Below are 24281 nucleotides of genomic sequence, written 5' to 3'. Positions count from 1 at the left end.
ACTCCAATGTTTACTGCAGCACTATTTACTATAGCCAAGACATGGAAGCAGCCTAAATGTCCATTGACAGATGAATGGATAAAGAAGATGTGTAATATACGATGGAATATTACTCAGCTATAAAAAAGAATGAAATAATGCCATTTGCAGCAACATGGATGAACCTAGAGATTATCATAGTAAGTGAAGTAAGTCAGGCAGGAGAAAGACAAATATATGATATCACTCATATGTGGAATCTAATTTTTAAAAAATGATACAAATGAACTTATTTATAAAACAGAAACAAATTTACAGATATCGAAAACAAACTTATGGTTACCAAAGGGGAAATGTGGGGGAGGGATAAATTAGGAGTTTGGGATTAATGTGTACACACTACTATATATAAGATAGATAACCAACAAGGAGCTGCTGTGTAGCACAGGGAACTCTACTTAACATTCTCTGATAACCTATATGAGAAAAGAATCTGAAAAAGAATGAATAGATGTATATGGATAACTGAATCACTTTGCTGTACACCTGAAACTAACACAACATTGTAAATAAACTATACTCCAATTAAAAAAAAAAAAAATCCACCTCCAAGGACAAAAATTCGCCACCATTAGGAAATTCAAAAGAACAGGCGATAGGCTTTTAACTCTGCTGCCAAAAAGGAGGTCCAAAAGTACTTTTGCACCATGGCAGCACTGCTGCAGTAAATCTTCAGCCTCCAAAGGTGGCTACTTTTAAAAGCCGTGCTCTTTGGGCTTCATCAATGCTGACCGTTTTTGCCAGGATATCAGTCACATTGCTTCGTGTCCATACTTGGTATGAACGTCCTGCATTCTGGCAGTTCAAAACAATAAGCTCTCGGAATGCCCCTAAGTGTCAGATGACTCAGTGGCTGGCCCCTTTTTCAAAATCTACTGGAGGCCAAAATAAAAGATTAGATGGATAGAAGAAAAGTGAGTCATAATGTCTGACCCCCTGCCCAAGCTTGCAGGTCCTGAAATCCCTTGCTCTTTGATTTTTGGGGATAGATATTCCTGGGATAGCACACTGTGGGTTTGTTTTTTGTTTTTTGTTTTTGCGGTACGCGGGCCTCTCACTGTTGTGGCCTCTCCCGTTGCGGAGCTCAGGCTCCGGACACGCAGACTCAGCGGCCATGGCTCACGGGCGCAGCCGCTCCACAGCATGTGGGATCTTCCCAGACCAGGGCACGAACCCGTGTCCCCTGCAGGCGGACTCTCAACCACTGCGCCACCAGGGAAGCCCAGCACACTGTGTTTTTAAATCACAGGTTTTATTGAAGATAAGTTTTTTGTGAAGTAAACACTTTTCACTTATATTTTTCTATACCTTTTTCCAAGAGGCCTGAGCAGTCTCTCTCTTCCCATCTCACCTCCCTCTATACTTCTACCACTTTCCCCCCTCCAAAAAAAAATCCTTCTCTATCTTTCATTCCATTGAGAGAGGGTCAGCAGTTGAGACTTTCACTGGCCAAAGTGGAGCTTGTAGTGTCTATGGTATATATCTAAGCAGGTAAAAAAGATGACCTAGATGAAATGGGCCATGATTAACTGCGGCTCTTTCATTTTAATGATAAAGGCTAAAGAGCTACTTGCTCGAATTCTTTTTGGTATTTGAAAGGCAAGGATTATGAGAATTACGATTATTAAAAGAAAGTATTTTCTCTATTCTTTTTTTTCAGTTTGGGTTGGTTTTGAGCATTGCATCCTTTTTTTTTTTTTTTTTTAGTTGGAATCATATTTCTGTTTCTGATACATCTGTGTGTCATAGGAGCCAGCATCCTTTCTGAAATGGAGGGTATATTTATCACTTAACCATCACTGCTTACAAGTATCAACCCAAACTTAGAGGCTTAAAACTACCACAGCCTGTTATTTCTTACTATTCTGTGGGTCCACTTGGGGCTGGGTAGGGGTTGTCTGCTGTTATCTCCTGAGCTCTCCTTTGCAGTCAGCTAGAAGCACTGGGAAAATGGGGCCTCTCTGGCCCCACAGCCGTTCATCCTGGTCTGCTGGTCTCAGGATTCTGGGAATCAAAGGAGAAGCTTCTGAGGCCTTTTGAGGCCAAGGCTTGGAAGTCACATATCATCCCTTCCACCACATTCTTTTGCCCAGAGCAAGGCAGGGGCCAGCTTAGATTCAAGGAGTGGCCCTTGTTTCTTGATGAAGCAAGACTCTACTTCTTGATGAGAGAAGTAGCAAATAATGTGTGACCTCATTTATTCCACCACTGAGTTCCATGTTGCTGAACATTATTTACTTGACGGATGGAGCTCTTCTCCCTCCTCTACCCTCTCATCAGCTTGGGTAAGTCCACTGTGGATTTCCCTCCTGAGGCTGGATGAGATGAGCAAAGCGCCCCCCAAGTATATCCCAAAATACAGAGTTGTTTTTTTTTTTTTTTTTTTAATATGTGAAATAGTTTTTTTTTTTTAGCTTGTGTGGTGGGAGAAACTCATACTCTTTACTCCCATTCCATCCTGTCTCAGAAATATTTCCTTTACATCTTCCCGTAATTTAGGATTTATTAGGGTTTTAATAGGCTTCTTAAACTCAAAAACTAAGGGAGCAGGATTTACTCACAGTGAATCGTAGACCTGGAAAGGACATTTCAAGCCTCCCAGACACTCTCCCCCCGTTTCTCTCTCTGCATCCTCTCCTCGCTATCCCTTCCCACCCCCTTCCCTTCCCTCGCCACTCCTCTTTAATTTCAGAGATAGGAAAATAAAATGAGGACCAGGAAAGTTGACAACTTTCCCATAGACTCTTGCTGGACTCAAGTCTACTGACTGCTGGTCCAATACGTTTCGCAGTGTATTATAGTCCTTTTAATTGTGTTCAGATTAGTTTGATTAAGGAGTCCCTAACATTTTCTAGCTAAATTAGGAAAATAATCACCTGTATAATGGCAGGAGGCACTATGGTTGGAACCAAGATGATCAGAGAAGATAACTTTGATGCATTAGAGCCCATTAAGTATCACAGATCTTTACGATTATGACTGATTGACAAAAGGGCTAGTGCGTAGCTGGGGAGTACTCTGAATGTGCTGGGCACCCAGGTGGTCAGTAAGGCCAGGGCAGCAGAAAATGGTAGAGCAAGGTCAAGAGAGAGCCAGGAGAGAATGTCAGAGAGAAACTCGTCCTGTTTTGCAGTGACGCCTGGAGCCATGATGGTGGAAATCACTTCAGGCCACTAAAAACGACTTTACATGCTGTCTTGGCAGCCCTGCTCTGGTTCGCAGTGGCTGCTTTGTGTATGTGCCGCTCCCATGGGAGCTCTAGCCTGGCTGTGCATGGCAGTAGCGTGAGCTTTGATAGTGGCCATATGCCTGGGAGGCTTATCATCTACAGCTTCCTCATTCCAGGCTCCAGCCAAGTACAGCAGATGCTATTGTTACCTCTTCTATTGAATTAAAGTAGGAAGCAGAGAGAGAGAGAGAAATTTGTCAATATTGTTTTTCTGCTGGAACCGAAATAAAAACTGTGTGGTATATTGTCCGATAGCAGCCCATGTGCCAAATCCCCATTTTGTGTAACACACTTACATAAGATAAGAATCTGCCCTTATGTTTCCTAACATAATGTAAATGACCTTCTTCCTTCTACTGTAGACGTGTTACAATTATAGCCATTCAGACTTCTCAACTTGGATCTGTGCTGTTTACCGCACTTGCAAACCCTTCGCCTCAGACCATGCCATCTGCTGGGATCACTTGTGTTTCCTTCACACACTCACAGGGTTTGCTTTGTGCCCGAAATCTAACTGTGCAAAACTCTGAAATCTTTCATGTAAATAAACAAATGTTTAGCAAGTATTTTTAAACCCTTTACTTGACAAGTAGCATTAGCAAGGTACATTTGCATTTCTAATGTAAGTACAGCTGCTGAGAGAATTTCTCGTTGCAGAAACGTATGAAGTGACACCAGAATCAGAAGAGAATCCCTTTGGAAAGAAAAGCCTGCATGGATAAACGATCTCTGTGCTGCAGACAAACTAAATGATAATAAATTAAGCTAACAAAAAGGTTCTTTTTGGACATAGGACATACCTGGTTGGGGGTAGGAGGATAGTCTTAAGACTCTATGTCACTGGACACCCACCCCATACTATCCTATCAAAACTTTCTTTCAGCCCAAATATGAAACTGATGAGCCTACAAAGCCCCTGTTGGTCTCCTCTATATTTCTCACTGCTGTGCTCTCATCAGCCTGGTTAGGTACAACATGCATTTCCTTCACAGAACGGGATAAGAAGAACAAACCCCCCAAATGTAACCCAAAATACAGGTTCTTTTGTCAATCTATGAAATAAGTAAGAAAGGAGAAGAAAAGGCCATTTAATTTCTTCCAGAACTGCTACCAGATTTTTTGCCATTGTCTCCTGGTTTTTTATTTTCTGATTTGTTTTTTCCTCTTGAATCCATAACTACCCCCAGATTTGTATATAAGAGATGCGGGTTGGAGTGCCTTTTTCTATCTGTAAGTTTTGACCTCACTGCTGTGGTCTCTGTCCATAAAGAACAGGACTAAGTGGGCAGAGCCCCCTCTTGCTACTGAGATAGGGCTGTTGTCCTACCTGTTGCCTGAAGACAGATTATTTGAGGATGCTAGGATTTTGATTACACTATCCTTGAAGTTCAGGTTGAATATTGTAAATGAATATAGAATGTAGATATACAAAAGATGCAACCTCAGTAAGCCTCTAAATTTTATGAAGAGCCAGGGTTGTCAGATTTTCATGTGGACAAAAGAGGACCATAAATCATCTCAAAATATGAGGCATGTTTCATACACGTGCTAGAACCCCAGTAAAAGTCAAACTCTTCCTAAAGTAGTGCATACATGGTAGGGAATGTAAAAGTGCAAAGTAATAAATGAATCTTAATGCTTTCCTGGATCTTAATGCTTTCCTTCTAAGTGTGTGTTATTAAGAAAAACCAGAATTCTATGACTTTCACCGCGTATTTAGCGTTCAGGCTAAGAAATGGAAATTGCATACATAGAAAACTAAGAGATATTCTACTGCCCTAGGACTATGAGAGCCCACACAAATCACTTAACTGAGTTTCTATTTCTCTAGGAAAGTAGAGTACAATCTGGTCATTTGCTAGAGCCATCTTCTCTACAAGGGAAAACTGCATAAAATATGGTAGATTAAATGCTTATTTACTCACGGCGATGATGATGATGATGGTGATGGTGATGGTTAGGAATTTTGTGGTTTTATGCAAAGCGTAATAAGAAATTTTCTCTGACTACCTTCAAATTCAGTCCCAACTTGGGTTCACAGGTGATCAATCATTCTAGAGAAAAACAAATTCCATATGATCTCTCTTATATGTGGAAATCAAAAATGAGAACAAAAACAAAACACTGCAAGCTCACAGATACAGAGAACAGATTGGTGATAGCCAGAAGGGGGGTGGAAGTTAGGGAAATGGATGAAGGGGGTCAGAAGGTTAAAAATACAAATAAAAATTTTAAAGCCTTCCTTTGTCAACCTACACCCAACTCCAATTCTAATCAATTGGGCAGAGAGCCTTTCTAAGTCTGGACTTTTGCTCACCACTTACATTTGATGATGTTGCAAACCACAAAAATTCTTTATAACCTATGGTTAACATTTCATCCCTCCTTTGTGTGTCTGGAAATGATTGACCTGGCTTCAGACTATTTTCTCTGATGTATTACAGCATGAAATTCACTTGTTGTCTTGGTTCAATTAAACTCAAACTTACTGGTCTGTAGGGTACAACAGTAAAGCCACAAGCTTAGCGAAACCTTTTCAGAATTCAGGAAGAAACTCTGTGAATGTAGTCCAGTTACAAGAGTTACAAGAGTCCAGTACATTACATATGCCTTTTTTGTTGTGTTTATATTTCCTAAAGGCTTAGGAATAAACACATTTCTAGAAATCTGAGATAATAATTCTGCATGGATGTCTTTTTTGGAATGAATCTTTGTGGCATACATAAGGTACAAAGGTACAACAATTCCTAAGGTGGTCATCATACCTTTTGCTGGATTTTCAGCCTATGTTTCCATATGGATAATTTTATCAAGTAGCACTTCTGGAATTATCACTTAGTTCCACCTGTCTTTTTAAAGCTGCATCACATCACAGTTTGGCTATGACATAAAAACTTAGGTCGAATTTTAGCTATTAGAACTAGGTTAATGGTTATAAACAACTTCTTCTTTGTTATTTCTTACCCTTAGGGACCCTACATTTGGAAAAAACTTTATATTAGGGGGATTAAAAAGAGGCCATTTTAACTACTCTTTTTTTTTTTCTTTTTTTTTTTATTTGCGGTACGCGGGCCTCTCACTGTTGTGGCCTCTCGCGTTGCGGAGCACAGGCTCCAGACGCGCAGGCTCAGCGGCCATGGCTCACGGGCCCAGCCGCTCCGCAGCATGTGGGATCTTCCCGGACCAGGGCACAAACCCGTGTCCCCTGCATCGGCAGGCGGACGCTCAACCACTGCGCCACCAGGGACGCCCCCCCTACTCTTTTTTAGTTTGGACATTTCCAACAAACCCACGGAGTAGAGAGAATGTATAATGAACCCCCAAGCACCTATCACCCAGCTTCAGTTATCAACATTTCAGGCAGTGTTTATTAAATGGCAGTTCACTTTCTGTTTTTCAAAAGAAACTCATTACATAACTGCTATTCAACATTTGAGGTTTTAATAACCTGAGCAGCCTTATCTCAGGCAAATGTTCAAATTCCATGGACATATTTAATGTAAAAGGCCCTCATTACCACTTTCTGAGCTCCAGGTTAAGTACTCCTGGACTATATCTATTATGCTACTAGAATCTGTTACCCACACTGCTTTTCTAAGTCTAAAGTCATATGGCATCGAGTTTTAAAATGATTCCAGACTATGGAAACCATGTCCCTCTAGGAAGAGCTTGTTCCCAAAACTGTCCTTAGTAAATTTTGGCTTACAGACTTTTTTTTTTTAATTCAGCACTTTTATTTTGAAATTAACTGCTATTTTTTTTAAGGCTCAGTCCATCCTAAGCCCTACCACTGTTATTTAACATCCATGCTTCATACTCCCCTGACTAAAGCTGACTTCTTTTGATCTGTGAAAGTAGAGCTGGATTCAGAAATGATTAGCTACCTGATTTAGAAAAAAGAAAACAGAAGAGAAATAGAAATAGCAGTTTTACAAATCCAAATTTGACCAGTTCCCAAACAATTATTGGCATACATAATCTGACACATGATTTTCATACCCAATCTGGGTTCTACAAGAAGTATAAACAGGGTCTGTGGAAACAGAATTAACGGTTTGAACATAAGAAGGCCAGTCACTCAGAAAATTCAGGATACCCCATCAATGTATATGCACTTTAAACCCTGAGTTGTTACTGGATGTTATGTGGAAGACATTTTCTATAGTCAAATAAGTAAGGGTTAAACTAAGTTAAATTGTTTTACAACAGAGTTTCTCAGCCCTATAAAATATCATTTCCATTGTGAACTTCCAAGAGGGAATTTCTGAAACCTATTTAAACATGGAACTCTCCCCCCCTCCCCGCCCCCGCCGCCACCTTGAATTTTCTCAAAGTACTCTAGGAAGTGCTATCATATGAGATAATTTGCCTCATGGTGATAAAACAGGACCATGAACTACTAAGAGTAATTGTCTAGTAAATCAGTAAATAAAATGTATAGATAGGGCTTCCCTGGCGGCACAGTGGTTGAGTCTGCCTGCCGATGCAGGGGAGACGGGTTCGTGCCCCGGTCCGGGAAGATCCCACGGCTGGGCCCGTGAGCCATGGCCGCTGAGCCTGCGCGGCCGGAGCCTGTGCTCCGCAACGGGAGAGGCCACAACAGCGAGAGGCCCGCGTACCACAAAAAAAAAAAATGTATAGATAAATATAATCAATAAATATTTATTAAAACTAAACTGTGCAGAGCTTCAAGCTATTGAGTATGGAGAGGGAACAGTGTGGCATCTTCCTCAAAGAGCTTATAGTAACCTATATGGAACATACCTAAAACAATCAAGGCCGTTCAGAAGAAACCTTGATGTAGGTATCCAGTTAAGACTTGGTCATTTAGAGAAAGCTTCATTAAGGCAAAGAAGCCTAAGAAAGTATGTATTCAGTTAATATTACCTTCAAATATATAATTGTATATTATATTAATTAGTTTTTAAATTTAAGACTAAGAATTTTGAGTATGACATATGGTTAGTACATTTAGTGTATTTAACATAGACAAAGAACTTAATGGTTTTGCAGCAACTTAAGTATTAGAATCCTCCTAGATTTTTATAAATTATTTTTCATTTATTTACAGTTATCTTACCAATGCCTAACACAACTGTATTTTTGAGGGAGTAATGGAACACTTTTAGTAAGTCTTCCCAAAGCATTTAACTTAGCTTTCACAGAAACAACTCTTATTTTGTAATCATATCTCATTAGTTTAATATGTTCTTAATTAAATTATTTAACTAAAATAACTGATTATTTTGGAATAAATACCATGGCATCACAAAAGAACATAGATATCCTAGAGAATAGCCTCCTAGCCTACAGCAGACTGGTGCAGTGAGCAACAGACTGGGGCTTTTTGGAGGAAAGAGAAATTTGGGTGGATTGGTTGGTAAATGGAGATCAGATAAGAAAATGCATACAGATATCTGTATGCACATATTAATATGAATTAATCCATATGCACACATTAAGAAACAAATGATGGAACAAACAATAATCGCTACTTGAGGTAAGGGAAGTAATTTGCATTTCTAACAAATTTCCAGATGATACTGATGCTGCTATCATGGGGCTGCACTTTGAGAACCACCGGATTAGATAATCTCTAATGTCCCTTCCAAGTCTCAGATCTGGTTCAGTTGTATATGACTTTTTTTCCCTCAGAGGATAGAAATCGGAAATAAGATGGAATATTAGTTTCATAAATTCACTAGTGTAAGTCTTTAATATAAACCATGTAGGAGCAGGAAGGCTGCATATCTCCTCTGCTATTAGGCTAAATGAATTCAAATATTCAACTCTAGGTCCTTAATTCATAGGAAAAGGAAGTAAGGAAATTAACATTTATCAAGAATTTGTTAGTTAAAAGACATTTTGCTAACAATAGCCTTATAGGAACCTTAAGGAATGGGTTTACATTTTACAGATGAGAAAACTGAGGGAGGATAAATAAATGATGAAATATCATACATCTTGCAGTTGGAAAAGCCAGATTTTTAATCTGTAAAATTCACGCTCTTTCCATTTGCTAAACTGACTCCTCATAAAACAAGCATATCACATCAGACTACTTTCCCTGTCACACTTATGTGAAAATAAAATAGCTTTTCAATTCGGCCAATACTTATGATGTTTAAGTTATTCCAGTAAAAAGTGAACCTTCAAGAAAAAAATTGGCTTTTTAAACGTGGTGAGTATGTAATTCCGTGGGCAAAAACTGAATTTCTTCCCCAGACTGTAACATCCAAATCTTAGAGATATGAGATGAGAAATGGTGTATAGGAGTTCACCATTGCATCCCTCTCCTCTGGGCTATGCCCACAGGAAACAGACACTCAGCAGGTATTTGATGGATACGTGAACATTGAGCGAAAATATCAGTATCCAAAGCGATACCACGGGCCAAGCCGTACAACAATGCAAAATGGTATACTCTGTTGTGCAGGTAAAAAAGAATAGTAAAGCATGGTGGCAGTATTCTTAAATGCCAAATAAAATGGTTTCCATAGTTACTTGGTTGGGGGAGAGGATCAGATTTTTGTGGGTACCCAGCCCCATAGGCTACTTTACTTTACATTTACATACTTTACAGGCTTTGTACATGTTGAGTCTGGGGCTTGCATTCTAATTAGCATTATGTCTGGCGTTCATGGAAATGTATGCTGCATCCCGGAGAATTATCGGGGTAATGAGCATCCCATTCCCAATATCTTCCTCCCTATATGAGGTAGATTAAGTCTGCAAAGAGAAGCATTTAGTACCCCCAGAAAGGGAAGCACCATATAGTGTCCCTGATGTCAAGAAAAAGTTCATTTTCTTTGAATGGGTTCCTTACTAAGGAACAGTTTGCTCATCTCTGATCACCACATTCCCTCTGTCTCCAAACAGAAAGGAAATAAAACGAGGTATTGCTCTTCTCAAAGGCACGATATTTGCTGCTTATATGGTCTCTAGTGAATCCAGCCCTTGGTTTACCCCTCTTCAGGGGATTCCAGTCCACTAAGGAAAGCAGCTTGGGGTCCCCAGATTGGCCTAGACTCCATGAGCGAGGCTGCTGAGGCATTTGATACAATGAACATTGCCAAGCTGTTCATGTACCTCTTGGGGAGCTGCTAAAATGAGGCATTGCCTTTGAAGAGAATCTCCCAGAGGAAATAGCTCTGACTTCAACAAACCTGTATTCCTCTTCTGGTAAGGTTAAGGAAAGCAGCTTGTCTAGAGCAGTGATTGGAGAGCAAAAGAGTTGGTGTGTCCCCAGAAACCCTCCCCTCTAGAGAAAGGATTATCTGCACAGCAAAGTGATCTCACAGCATGGGTTTTTTTTGTTTTTTTTTTTTTTTGGGGGTACGCGGGCCTCTCACCGTTGTGGCCTCTCCCGTTGCGGAGCACAGGCTCCAGACGTGCAGGCTCAGCGGCCATGGCTCACGGGTCCAACCGCTCCGCGGCATGTGGGATCTTCCCGGACCGGGGCACGAACCCGTGTCCCCTGCATCGGCAGGCAGACGCTCAACCACTGCGCCACCAGGGAAGCCCCCTCACAGCATGTTTGATTCCTCCTGACTAGTGCTGGTTATGGCAGGCTTCTCAGGTTCTATCTATATAGTTTGGGATATAGATATCCTTGAGCCAATCTTTCAGTAGACTAAGTGCCCTGTCGGTTACTCAAATGTAGTAATTTATAAGTTTCTTTAATAAATTTTCAGATGCTGCCACTCATCATCCCTATATTTGAATGCTTATGAATATTTCTATATAATTATATTTAATACTGTAAACTGTAAATGCTGTAATTTCCTTTGACCTATGTTGCAGTTAGAGATATTACTTGATCAGTGCTCTCAATGATTCATTTGATGCACACGTATTTAGTTAATTGGTTTTTTTTTTTTCCTGCCTGTGTTTATATATAATATACTCTATAAGGGAAAAGAAATCAGTCTCCTCACAGCTGAGTCTGGTAAAAGTGCAATTAGGTTCCATCAGAACAAACAGCTGTCAATAATGAGTTCCGAATTAAAATTACTAGCAAAGAAAGGAATCTAGACATCTGCAGGAAATGTGAAAATATTTTTATAACCAAATAGCTGAGATCTGGACAGGGGTATCACTGAGTTTTCTCAGCTGTACCTGCAGTGTATTTTGAAATATTCCCAGACTGAAAGAACACTAAAATTCACTGCATAAACTAAGCTGCATATATATTTTTTTAATGTTGGCTGCCTTTGAACAGTGTGTATTTTGATTTCATGTAATCAGCATGAACACTTTCTGTTTCAAAGTATTTTGCTGTGCCCCCGGTCATAAAATGAAGCTTAAAAATAGTTCCGTTATCTTTGAATTGTGTCTTTCCAATCAGGGTTCTATTGCTTTGATATTTTTCTTTCTGTCTTTGGAAAAAATACTTTTGGGTCTATTACACGGTATCTGATTTGTTCGTATTGGGGTTGTTTCCTGCAAAGAAAACTTGCAAGGTGGGCTTTTGGCATCTGAGGTTTATTACAAGATAATTCCATGCATTTTCAGGTATCTGGAGATAGTAAAGTATTTGGCCTTTAAAAAAAAAAGCAAGTCACACATTTTTGTAAGCAGACTTTGTGCTCTCCCCTTTGCATTTAAGTTTTAAGTCAGTTAGGTTAAAAAAACCTATATAAGAATGAAAGATCAAAATTTTTTCTTTAATTTATGTATATGAACACACATATACACACACATGCATAGATAATTAGGAGTATATTTGATAATCTTTTGGCCCTCAATTACTTATAAAAATATTAGAAGAGGAGTGCCTCTGTAGCCTTGTTACCCGAAGTATGGCCCATGAACCAGCACATCAGCGTCACTTTGGAGCTTGTTGGAAATGCACAATCTTGAGTTCCTCTCCAGACTTACTGAACTGGAATCTCTAGGGCAGGGCGCAGGAATGTATGTTTTAATACTGCCTAGGTATGTGTACAGATCACTTGGATAGACATATAATGCATAAATGCCTACTGATACATCACATGGTGATTGATACATAGGAGAGGAATCTCTCATTTTGAATTTATTGAATTGAATTATATTACCTTTCATCACTTTGGTGTCACAGTCTTGTGACTGTTTTCCATCTTCCACTATTACCCTAAATGAGAGGCAAACCCTCTCCTTTCTACTCCTATCCTCAAATGTGACAATTATGGCATTCTAAATACACTTAATACCAGTTTTCACTAATTAAGTAGTCATCATGTATGAATACTACACTTACTGAAAGTCATCCATCTATCTGAAACAGAGCTGACATCAGTATAACTAGTTCATACATAGGTACATGAACATCTATCTTGACAATGCTTCAAAAGCCACTTAATTCCTTTCTCTTTGGGGAGTTGAATAGCATGGGAGAGCTAACGTTTCATTAATAAAGGACAGTTATAGGCACAGCTTAGACCCTTTTTGGACCAACATTGTTGCAGCCTAAATCGATAGAATCGTGGACCTTGGGTCCGTCTTGGGAGCTCTAAGGAAAACTGTCGTCTTGTTTTCAATAAAATTCCATTGCTAGAAGCATGAGTCTGGGAAAGAGGAGACAGGGACCCAAGTCTTAGCTCTGCTAATAACAGTCACATGATCCTGGTCAAATTCCTAACCCTGCCTAAGTCTCAGTTTCCTCCTTCAAGAAATCTAAGTAGGCTGAGGAGTTAGATGAGGCAATGAGCAGTACTGATGCATTAATTCAGAAACCTGTGAGTTTAAGACGCCAGATCAGGCCTCTGGAAACACCAACACAAAGGCCTGCTGAAGGACTGCAGGATGATACAAATAAGTGAAGCAGACCCTGACATTCGGTAAATTGTACTGAGACTGAGATTCTCACTGCCTTAAAAAACCTTGTGTGAATCAAACAAAAGGACTAAATAAAACAGAGCTACCAATTTGTAACCCCTGATAAGAGCCTTGAAAACCACTGGACCATTTATGTTTATATGAAGATAATCGCATTTTAAAAAAGCAAAAACACAAAACCAAACCCCCCCCAAATCTCGTCCGTGTGGGAAAACACAGATATACTTTGCAAAACAATCGAAATAAAGTTGCTAAAGTGTGAATATTTTCCAAATACCTTTCAGTAGCTGTTCTGTTTGACTCTCTTTTAACCTGAGACAAGGGTAACAGCATTTATGTTGCTAATGGTGAGCCTGCTGTGTGATCTGAACAGGTTGTAAACATCGGAATCTACATGATTGGGACTTTCTTTGGGGGAGCAGCACACAACCTGTGCAGTTTTATTTGGCAGCCCTCGTTAATGGTTGTATCCACTCTCAAAATGTGGATAATTTTGTGTCATTCCAAACAAAATTTAGAATATGGATTGAACCGATATGGCCATTTACAAAGAAAATTTCAGTGAAAAAGATATAGTTCCTCATAATTCCATAGCATTACTCAATTGACCTCATTCAGATTCAAGTCAACTACCAATTATAAGAACCAGCTGAGTCTCTTTTATCTCTGCCTAATGGCCTCCTCTATCCATCTGTAAAATAAAACCTGCTATGGCATATTCAGGTGTTCTTTATATAAACGTATTAGCCTTCTACTTTATCTTGAGCATCACATTTTAAGAATAATAAGGAATGTGTTTGGCAGATAACGTTGGGACAGAGCCAAGATTATACAGAAAAGTCTTTGGAGGATTTTTGAGTCAATATATTTGGGGGAAAAAGTCAGATTAGACCCATGTGGATTTTTGGTTTTTATAGGCGTAATTCATTTTAAGAAATCCCCCTTCACCCATCTGGAAAAATAAAATGCCCTGAGGGAATATGATGGGTCTTGACCTCTCAATATTATAGAGTAGGATCCTTGTCAGGTCAGTTGTTCTATGCTTAGTCTCTGCTTCTTCTCTGCTGATGAAGTGTGAACTTTTGATCATCAGAGGATGCCGCCTAAGAGTGTAATGCACTTTTTCTTTCTAGAGTGATCAATGTACTGGATGGTCTCATCCTAACTCTTGCTTATTTTAACTGTGTACTAAGAATTCTCCTCTCTGTGCTGAAGGCCAGCACCTGATGGCACGATCAAGTCCAGGCTGCAAAGGGCTGCCAGCATCACCCTGACTTCTCCTGAGAATGCATCTCTGGGCAGTATTCCCAAGCTAGAGTGAATGAGGTTCCATCTTCTCTCTCTACTTCTTTGGATCCTCAACTGTTCACTGGTCTTTCATATTTTTATAATAGTAACTGTTTACCCACTGATTTATATTTCTTTTTAATTCCATTATTACTGATCATATTGTCCTTGCTAAAAAAAAAAATCATACATTTCATCTAAAGTGAAAGGCCTCCTTACCATCTCCATGACCAATTCCATTCTCCACCAAGAGGCAACTATTGGTATCATTTGTGTATCTTTGGAGATCGAGTTCCATGAATCAACAGGTATGCATATAAAAATATTCAATATATAACTGTATTGTGTGGAATTGTAAAAAAATATGTGTTATCATGATGTATATATTGCTCTGCAACATATTTAGAAATCTATTTTTTTCTTGGTCAATACATGGATTTGCCTCCTTCTTTTAACTGCCCATAGTATTCTCAGTATTTATGTACTGTAGTTTATTTAACCATTTCCTTAGTTATAATAATTTGCTATTTCAAATAATGCTGCAATGAAAATCATTTTCTAAAACTCTCTGTGCATATGTGTACTATACCTCCATGAAAGATTTCTAGAAGTGTGTGTCAAAGGATGTGTGCATTTTAAATTTTCACAAACACTGCAAAACTGCCCTCGCAAACAACTACTTAATAGCATGGATATATTCTACTGCATTTCAATGACAGTTTGTCCAAAGATATCTTTTTAGTTTTTATTTTATAATAATATATAAAGGTGAATTAGGCAGATGAATATTTATATCCAAGAAATCTGTATAATTTCTCTGGTCATTCTAAAGAGATGCCAGAGGATGTAATACTAAAATAGTTATGCGTCCGTTTTTTGTAGAGAGCCCTAAATATTCTAGAGATGCCCAGTATAGCTGTATATTAAGTTAAATGTTAATTTTTGTCAAAAAAAAGAGAAGCGTTTCAAAACAGCAGTCATATCAGGATCACATCTCAGTTTTATCAGGATAGTCATCTGATTAATCTTATAAGTCTCAGTCATAAAACTCAATCCATTCTATTAGATTCCTTTTTTAATAGTCTTGCAGTTCATAAATGCCATTCTTTTTTCTGAACTATAATATCCAATCAAAGCACGAGCTGATATACGTATGAAATGCTCACCATGATTTGGGGGCCATATTGTACTGTCTTTGCACCCAACTAAATGATCTGTAAAATCTTCTAATTCTGTTGTCTTTCTTTGCCATATCATTGAAGTATCAGTAAAGGGTCAGCATTAAAACTCCACCAGATTAATCAGAAAAGCCAACTTTTAAGCACATACTCAGAATGATTTTAGTACAAAATAGCCCCCTCGTGCCTCTTAATGTTTTCCTTTTGCACATTACTACCGTATCACATCACGGGACATTAAGCATATTTCAACTCCTGGGACTAAATCATGTTTTTAGAAATTGAAAACAAATGTTGTAACTGGATGAATGCTAATAGTGAAGTAATAACAATTTCCTAGTAGGCGTATTTGTTTAGTGGATTGCCTAGTTTTTCAGCTTGCAAACACTGGAATGTCTATCACTCACTGAAACCTTTTTTTTTTTTTTTTTAAGGCAAAAGTTTGTCAATAATTTGTTTTACCTTAGTGGAATTACTGTCCTCACCCGAAGGTAACTTAGAAAGTTGGTTTTACTCCAAGGGTAACAGAGACCAACCTAATCCTAGACTCGATTTAAAAGTGCTGTCCTCCTCCCTTCTTGCTGGAATTTTCTGTAACATAATAAGTGTCCCGAATTGTGCTGGCCTCAGCCTGAAACACAGGGTTATGCACCCTTCTTTTTTTCCCAAAGATATTTAGAAAAATCTGTCTTTGTGCTTGGCAACTACTCCGACAGAAAATAGATAAAAATAAGGGTGGTTTATCAGTTTTGCTGTTCTTATCATGTTTCACGTTGAAGGCTGTTGAAATGATGAAAAACAAACAGCACTAAATAGGGTTCCATCATTATCGCCGCCATGAGGAGCTAGGTTTTTCAGGATCAAAGAAAAATGCATTTGCTTTTAGAACTACAATTCTTCATTTTGATAGGTGCACTGCACTCAGATACTGATGGGTGAAAAATAGAGCAAATTGGAGAAGGAAGTAAAATGTGTGCTGCTGCGGGAACTTGGAAATTCAAACAAAAGTAGGCTGGCATTCTTTTAAAAGCTCTGAATGTTCAACGTTCAATTTCTTAAGAAAAATGTGGTGCCTGAGGTTTGTTATTTATGAGCAACTGGAGTAAAACATAAGCACAGGTTGATTCCATCTCATCAAGTTATAAGAACTCCCTTTATCTTTATAAACATGTAGCGAAGGAATACTCCCATGCAGGGGCCTTTGGGGGAATGTTCCTGTACATGCTATTGATCCAGAAGAAGACAACATTTTTAAACTTACGTTTTTAAAAAATTTGCAACTCAAGTTGAGCACCTTTGAGTTCCCTGGCATGGAAATTGCCAGGAGAAACTGTCAAACGCAATAGAGACAAGGAAGCTGTTGTTCTTCCCCTAAAGGAGAGTATCAACTGGCATAAAGATAATAACCAGAAAACAAAAATAAGGTATGGCAGTTGCCAATAAAGTGGTATAAATTGTCATAAGGATCCAAAGAGAAATAAACCAAGGGTAAAGTCTTGGTCGAGGATGCAGCATGTGAGTTGAGTCTTGAAGGAAGGTAGATATCAACATGTGGACACAATAAGGAGGACAGAGAGCCTGCATAAGCAAAAGCCCAGAGGTGGGAAAGCTTAAAATATGTTTAAATCTCCTGGTTCTGAGGGAAAGGTGTGACTCTTATAGTAAAAGTGTTGTAATTACCTGAGAGCCATGCAGATTTAATGATGGGACCAGTGCCTCATCCAGATGAAATTATTGAACCTCTAAGTTAATGAAAAAACCCACAAGCACTTGGGGTAGAATTGCTACTAAAAGACAAAAAATAAGACTGGCCTATGACTTCTTCAGAATACAAAGGAAGACCGTGGAGCAATATATTTAGAGTTTGAGAAGATAATATTGGAGCCCAGTAATCCTGCACATAGCCAAGTTGCTGGCCCTAGGTAAAGGCAAATAAAGAGCTTCTCAGATATACAAGACATCAGAAATAATACTACCCACGCATATTTTATATGAAGCATTATTCAAAGACGTAGTCTAGCAAACCAATAAATGTAACAAAATAAAGAACTCAAGAATAGATGAGCCGTGTCATAAAGGTAAACTATGAACGAGTAAAACAGAATTATTTTAAACAATTGCTGTTAATAGAGTTATAGATGTAATAAAAATTTTAAACAATCCTTAAAATGGGAAATAAATGTGTAGAACATGCCCTTTTTCCCTCACTGCCTTGCAGCCACCCTGGCTTCCTTTTAATTACTCCAATATACTAAGCTATTTTCCATTCCAGGGTCTCTTCTTGGGATATTCTTTCTCCTCAAAAGCTTTCCCACCCATCTTCACTCAGCAAACCATTCCTTGTCCTTTTGGTATTGTATTAGTTCGCTAGGGCTGCCATGACAAAGTACCACAGACTGAGGGCCTTAAATAATACAACTTTATTTTTTCACAGTTCAGGAGGCCAGAAGTACGAGACTCAGGTGCCATCAGGGTTGGTTTCTGGTGAGACCCCTCTTCTTGGCCTAATTTACCATGGTCGCCTTCTAGCTGTGTCCTCACACGGCCTTTCCTGCATACTTGTGCACAGAGAGAGAGAGATCTCTGGAGTCTCTTATATTCTTACAAGGTCACCAGCCCTACTGGATTAGGGACCCACCATTATGACCTCATTTAACCTGAATTACCTCCCTAAAGACCCTCTTTTTGAACAGTCACAGTGGGGGTTAGAGCTTCAACATATGAATTTTGAGGAGACGCAATCCAGTTCCTAACAGCTATCAATTTAAATGACACTTCCTCAAAGGTGCTCTTCCAGGATTCTACACATCACAACAGTTGTTGAGATTTATAATTATATATTGATTCATATGATTATTAATATCAAATTCCCCCACTACACTGCCATCTCCACGAGGCAAGGATCATGTTTTTTCTGTTCACCACTTCCCCAATATCTTAGCACATGATAGGCACTCAGTAAATATTTGTGGGCTAATAGCCTGCAGAATCTTAGGAAAGAGTATAGTATAGCAAATGAGGATGGAAGAACAAAGTAATGAGTATTTCCTGTCTGTCCCTGCGTGGTGGTACGAATAGATGAATTAGGATAGTCTCTGTGCTGGTAATATGTAACCACCAGCTTGGGGTGGCAGGGGTTGGAGGTAGGGAATAGTATTGGTCAATTATGTTGGTGTGAGTACTCCCACAGTGGCAGATTCCAGGCTACAAGTATGACATCACTGAATCCAAAAGCTGGGGAGAGATACTCAGTAGCATACCATTATATAATATTTTCACCTGAAGGGCATAAATGTAAAATAATTAAGAAGCAATGTATTTTGAGTGTTACCTTTATTTTTAATATAATTATTTAAGCAGGATTTCTGAGAATTTAACAACTGACTTTTGCCAGCTCTGGCACACCACTGATGGATAGATGAATAAAATTGTAGAAACTGAATGCGTAGAAATTTATAATTTGTTATTGTGCAGGGCAAAAGGCAAAAACAATGCAAGCTGATCCTTAAATTTTAGACCCGAATGACCCGAATCTGAGCAGAGAAGATGTTGATTATTCTTGGTATATGTTTATTTCTAGAGAAACCTGAGAGCAGTCTGAAATACAGGTTTCCCTTATGCTCAAAGAAAGGGCTGTTACTTTAGGAATCGTTTGTTTTAAGATGATTGCTGAGCCATGAAGGACAATGAGAGAAAGGAGGACAGAACTTTGGGGATATTATCTCCATTTTGGGGGCTGGCAGAAATACGTAAATTAGAGAAAGAGATTCAGATGGAAGAATCCAGAGAAGTCAGAGGATGATCAGCACCGGGGTCAGATAGAGAAAAACATTACAGGGCTTCCCTGGTGGCGCAGTGGTTGAGAGTCTGCCTGCCGATGCAGGGGACACGGGTTCGTGCCCCGGTCCGGGAAGATCCCACATGCCGTGGAGCAGCTGGGCCCGTGAGCCATGGCCGCTGAGCCTGCGCGTCTGGAGCCTGTGCTCCACAACGGGAGAGGCCACAGCAGTCAGAGGCCCGCGTACCGCAAAAAAAAAAAACAAAAAAAAAACGTTACATACTGAGGCATAGTCTAAAGAGCTGCCAGTAGATTTCTGAAGATGACATTTAGAGTTGATCTTTGATTTTGGTTTCCAACGTGATAGAAATTCTACCCTTTCCTAGAGTCAATGGAACCATTATGTGACTCACAGATCTTTTTGGCTAATTTCATATGCAACATGTTTCAGGTTATTTTGTATTTGAGATCATTACAAAATCTCCTGCCTTCCTACCATCAACCCAAAGGGGAGTATCTGATGTTCATCATAATCCCTCAATCAGAGTCATAGAAACCAAGGAAGAAAGGCTTTTCAAGGAACTTTCACTGGGGAGAGTTAAGCACTACTAAAGGAATGTTATAGAGGGATGGGTCACAAGAAAGTTTCCATGTTTGTCAATTGTTGCTTACCCAGATGGCAGAAAGACATGTGAAGTAATGGTGATGCCCTGAAATGGGGTGCTAAAGTTTAGCATCTCAGAACTTGCATTTGAGTCCCTATTTGGCCATTTACCATTAGCTGTAGGACTTCAGGGAAGTTCCCGAATGTTGTGAATCATTGAAGGGGAAAAGAAACTGACAAGACATTTGCTGAATACCTCCAGGACGCCGAGCCCTGTGGTGAGAGGGCGTTTCACTGCCATCTCATTTACCTTGAGAATACGTGTGAAAGCAGAAACTTCCTCAAATGTAAAGTATTATTATTGGAAATATGGGGAGGAAAGGAAGAAAAGCTTGAGGGGGTAGATTAAAGCAAGATTTTGAAAGCCTGATCTCAAATGATCCTGTGGTGATTCTATCAAAAATTTCCCGGCATTAACATTTCCTATTTCTTGTTGTCAGCTTTAGAGGTAGAATTTGTGGATGGAGTTTGTACCTACAAAGCGACTGTATCTTTCTTCATGTTTGCAAAACACTCTGTATTTTTAATTCAGCCTTAAAACTTACTAGATAATTAACGAGTGAATTAGCACTATCATGATTTAAGAACAATAGAAAAACGAGAGGTTAAGTGACTGTCTCAGGGACACCCAGCCACTGGTATCTGTAAAAAGTATTTTGAACCTCAGGGTCTTGCTTCAAGCTAAGAGACACGTCTAACATTTAAAACCCCCAAGAACTCTTCATCATAGAAAAGAGGTAACATGTAAGTTCCAGGGACACTTTCTTCCCTCTCTTCCACATGAACAGCAAGATTGGGCTGTTAACAATATTTTGTGTTTGGAGGAGGAAAAAATAAGTTTTGCACAAGTCATAGCCTCTGTTCTTTGCTTCTTTTCTTCCCACAATTCATGAGGTAGACACAGGCACATGTTTGATTTTTTTCCTTCCTCGTTTTTTTTGGGAAAAAAAAATGAATTATTATCACCATGAAGAGGTTGATATTGTTAGGGTCTGGAGTTATCCCTACCAATTTTGCAAGAGTCTGTAGTATCTTTTTGCCAGAATACAGAACCATGCATCATCCAGACATTTGGAACGGCCCCCGATGCATATTTGGAGAAAATACTCCTGCCACTGTCTAGATTGGACTTGATTCATAGGGTTCAGTTATATGGCTTACAGTGTGTCTTCCACTAGGTAGAAATGCATGAAATTGTATCTAGATGGAAGTAATACACAATTAGAAAGACAACACAGAAAAAGGAAAAAGATTTACTTAGTCTTAGAACCCACCAAATGTGGAGGCTGCCTCTGTCTTCCAGGCTAATTCTTACCTAGTTTCTTTATTTGCAGTGTGATGGCTTATCAGGAGACCAAGATGTGGAAACCACTCAAAGCATTTTCCTGTCTCCTTCTTCCCTATCAGACACTTTGTGGAGTCTTCAGGTATTCTCCACATAGTTCTGAACCTTTATCAAATGTAGGATTTCTTCCACTGACTGAGGGATCCTGTTACCAAAGCTGGATAGGATGCTCATTATACAAGGCCTCTCATGCCAATCACTAAGTCATTCACTTCTTCACAAACATCATTGCACACTGACTGCGTGCTTGGTGCAGGGCACAGAAACCAGAAAATGCAGTTCCTGCTCTCAAGATATGCTCATTATTTGCAGACAGTGGCCCTACCAGACTAACTAATAATACGATGTGACTGGGACTGTAGGGTGGTATTTAAGACAACAGGGATCTGGGACAGAGGGTGATTATAATCCTGCTGGGGGTATGGGGGAGGGAGAAGGTGGGGAGTGTAAGGGAAAACTTGCCATCTTACAGGTTTCTTTGGTAAAACTAACAAAAGAAAAGGGGACTTCGTGGATCTCAGTGCATCGGGTTTCTAATTGTTTTGTGCTAGGAAATGTGCTATCATCTCTCAGACTCTTTTTCCCGAAGGCTTTTGCATTACACTTCAATGGCATGTCACTTTGTGGTTTAAACGCTGAATGGAGTCTCTGACTAGATACTGACAGTTTTTACATCTGACAAGACAAAAAAAGTAAACAATTTTTAAATAGTGGTTATATCCTATTTCCGCATAAACTAGTATCTGAACCTCAGGGCTTCTATGTGGAGGCTGGGTTTGATCTATGCTGTTCAGTAGTTACATAAAGGTAATATTTGTGACAAAATGCTCACTTACCACCAACAGCCACTTGGCAGTTCAATCAGGTACCCTAGTGCTCATTAAACTCATTTATACGAAGTTTTGGTACATCCCTTGCACTGGTGCTTCACTAGGCCTATGAAAATTTTACATGCAGCTCCCAGAGCCATTCTATTTCTTTTGCTATTTCAGTCTCCTCAGTTCCCCATCCTTTCCTGTCCTTCAAAACTTGGTTCAAATGCCACATCATCCACAAACCAACACACCGTTTTTTTCTTGTGTTATAAATATTTATGTAAAGTATTATCTCCGTTGATAATCTGAGCTCTAGGTAGGATCTAAGTCACCTTTAACGTTGTAACCCCTATGTTACTTAGCAAAATACTTCACTGCTCATTGAATGAAGAGATGGATGTATCAGTGCACAGGTGGACAAATAAATGAGCACATAGAAATACAAATGACGGGGAACACTGGTACGTAGTGAATGAAGGAGGCTGTCTGTTGCTTGGTGTCTAAGGTGCTGATATATAACCTATTCCTGTTGATTACATGTTTCCCAGCCAGGTAAGCATCCATGATCAGAACGAGAAAAACATTTGGATTCAGCCATACGTGACACATAAGTGGACTCAGCCAGAAGGGTCTGATAAAATTAGAGACAATAAAAGGCTTACCTTGGATTTAAGAACACAGATGTGTAATTTTGTTAGTATTCTTTCCCACACTCGGGGAAATTCCAATGTTCCAACCACCGGACTCTGTAATCCAGTTCAGTGAATTAGGTTATCTCGTTGGCAGCAGAACTTGTCACTGTGCTTCGTTGACCTCTCACCTCCTCTTCTTTGAATCAGTTCCCACCAACTGGAGAACAACCCAGAAGTCCATATAAGTAATGGAGTTTAAAAAAATGCCTCAGAGCTTCTTCAGTAACAAAGACTGAGGCTTTTATTTTCCCACACAGAATACTTGAATTTCACCTAAAATTTCAAAATACATTCAACTCTGGAAGAAAAAGGAGTAAAAGCGAGAAGCACACCCACACTCTCTAGTGATTGCTTTTTATTAAGAATTTCTTTCCATTGAGAATACACTCCACTATTTTGAGTATGCAGCAACATTTTAATATTTTAATTACACACTTCCCACTAGATTGGTTTTAAAACTTCCTCGCTGAGTTTTAGAGTGTGAAATGTTTCAAGTTGAATGATTTACTAGTTTTCTTTTTTTTTCTTTTTTTTAATAAATTGAACTAAAATAGACTGAAATAGTTTGTAAAAAGATAAAGCCTAGTTCGATCTTGACCAGTTTTTAAAATATCTTTTAATGTAAAAAGCCTAAATGTGTTTTTTTCATAATAATTTCAAACTAATGTCTGCTTTGTGTTACGTGATCAAGGAGCACAGTAGTTATAGATTTAATAATTTTACATTTTGAAACCAATCACCTTTTACTTGTTAATTTGTTCCCTACCCTTTGGTTTAGAATGCCCCCAAATCATCACAGTAGCTATTTGAGTAGAATTAATGGATTTAAAACGTCGTTAATTAAAAGTAATGTGAATAATGTTATGATGTGTTGGTTCCCCAGGAGATTCATTTGGACCTTTATTTTCTCTGTTTTCCTTGTAGCGCGGGAGTTGGCCGGACTGGCTGTTTCATTGTGATAGACGCCATGTTAGAAAGAATAAAGCATGAAAAAACTGTAGACATTTACGGCCATGTAACTTTAATGAGAGCCCAGAGGAATTACATGGTTCAGACAGAAGACCAGTACATCTTTATCCACGATGCACTGTCGGAGGCAGTGACTTGCGGGGATACCGAAGTGCCGGCTAGAAACTTGTATGCCTACATTCAGAAGCTGACACAAAGAGAAACAGGAGAGAATGTCACAGGGATGGAGCTCGAATTTAAGGTATGATATTAGATGTGATGTGGTAATTCAGGAACAGTCATTCTGGAATTGTCCTTCTGAACCTTTCAAATTTGTGAAGTTACAAGATTCACCTGACCTTCTCCCTCAGGTGTCTGACTGTAAAACACTTTCTTCCTCCTTCCCTTTTCTATCCTTTGCTTCCTAATAATACCTAGAGCTCTTTTGTGCCCTAATTTAAACTGAGAGCTCATACTCTCAGAACATAAT

At 39.2% G+C, this 24281-nt stretch overlaps 1 protein-coding gene across 1 annotated transcript in view; it reads left to right on the top strand.

Annotated features, from left to right (window-relative positions):
* Positions 1-24281, top strand: part of LOC113620125 (receptor-type tyrosine-protein phosphatase delta) — a 194647-nt gene that overhangs the window by 157893 nt on the left and 12473 nt on the right. The window contains exon 21 of the mRNA XM_027105857.1: positions 23768-24053. Coding sequence (XP_026961658.1) covers positions 23768-24053 — 286 coding nt within the window. The remainder of the gene's footprint in view (positions 1-23767; positions 24054-24281) is intronic.

This window comes from Aethalodelphis obliquidens, unplaced genomic scaffold, assembly GCF_003676395.1.
Source record: "Aethalodelphis obliquidens isolate GAN/ISIS:26980383/991018 unplaced genomic scaffold, ASM367639v1 scaffold7, whole genome shotgun sequence".
In the NCBI taxonomy this organism is placed as follows: domain Eukaryota; kingdom Metazoa; phylum Chordata; class Mammalia; order Artiodactyla; family Delphinidae; genus Aethalodelphis; species Aethalodelphis obliquidens.
Note: the sequence above shows the minus strand (reverse complement) of the source record. Positions and strands in the feature narration are given on the sequence as shown.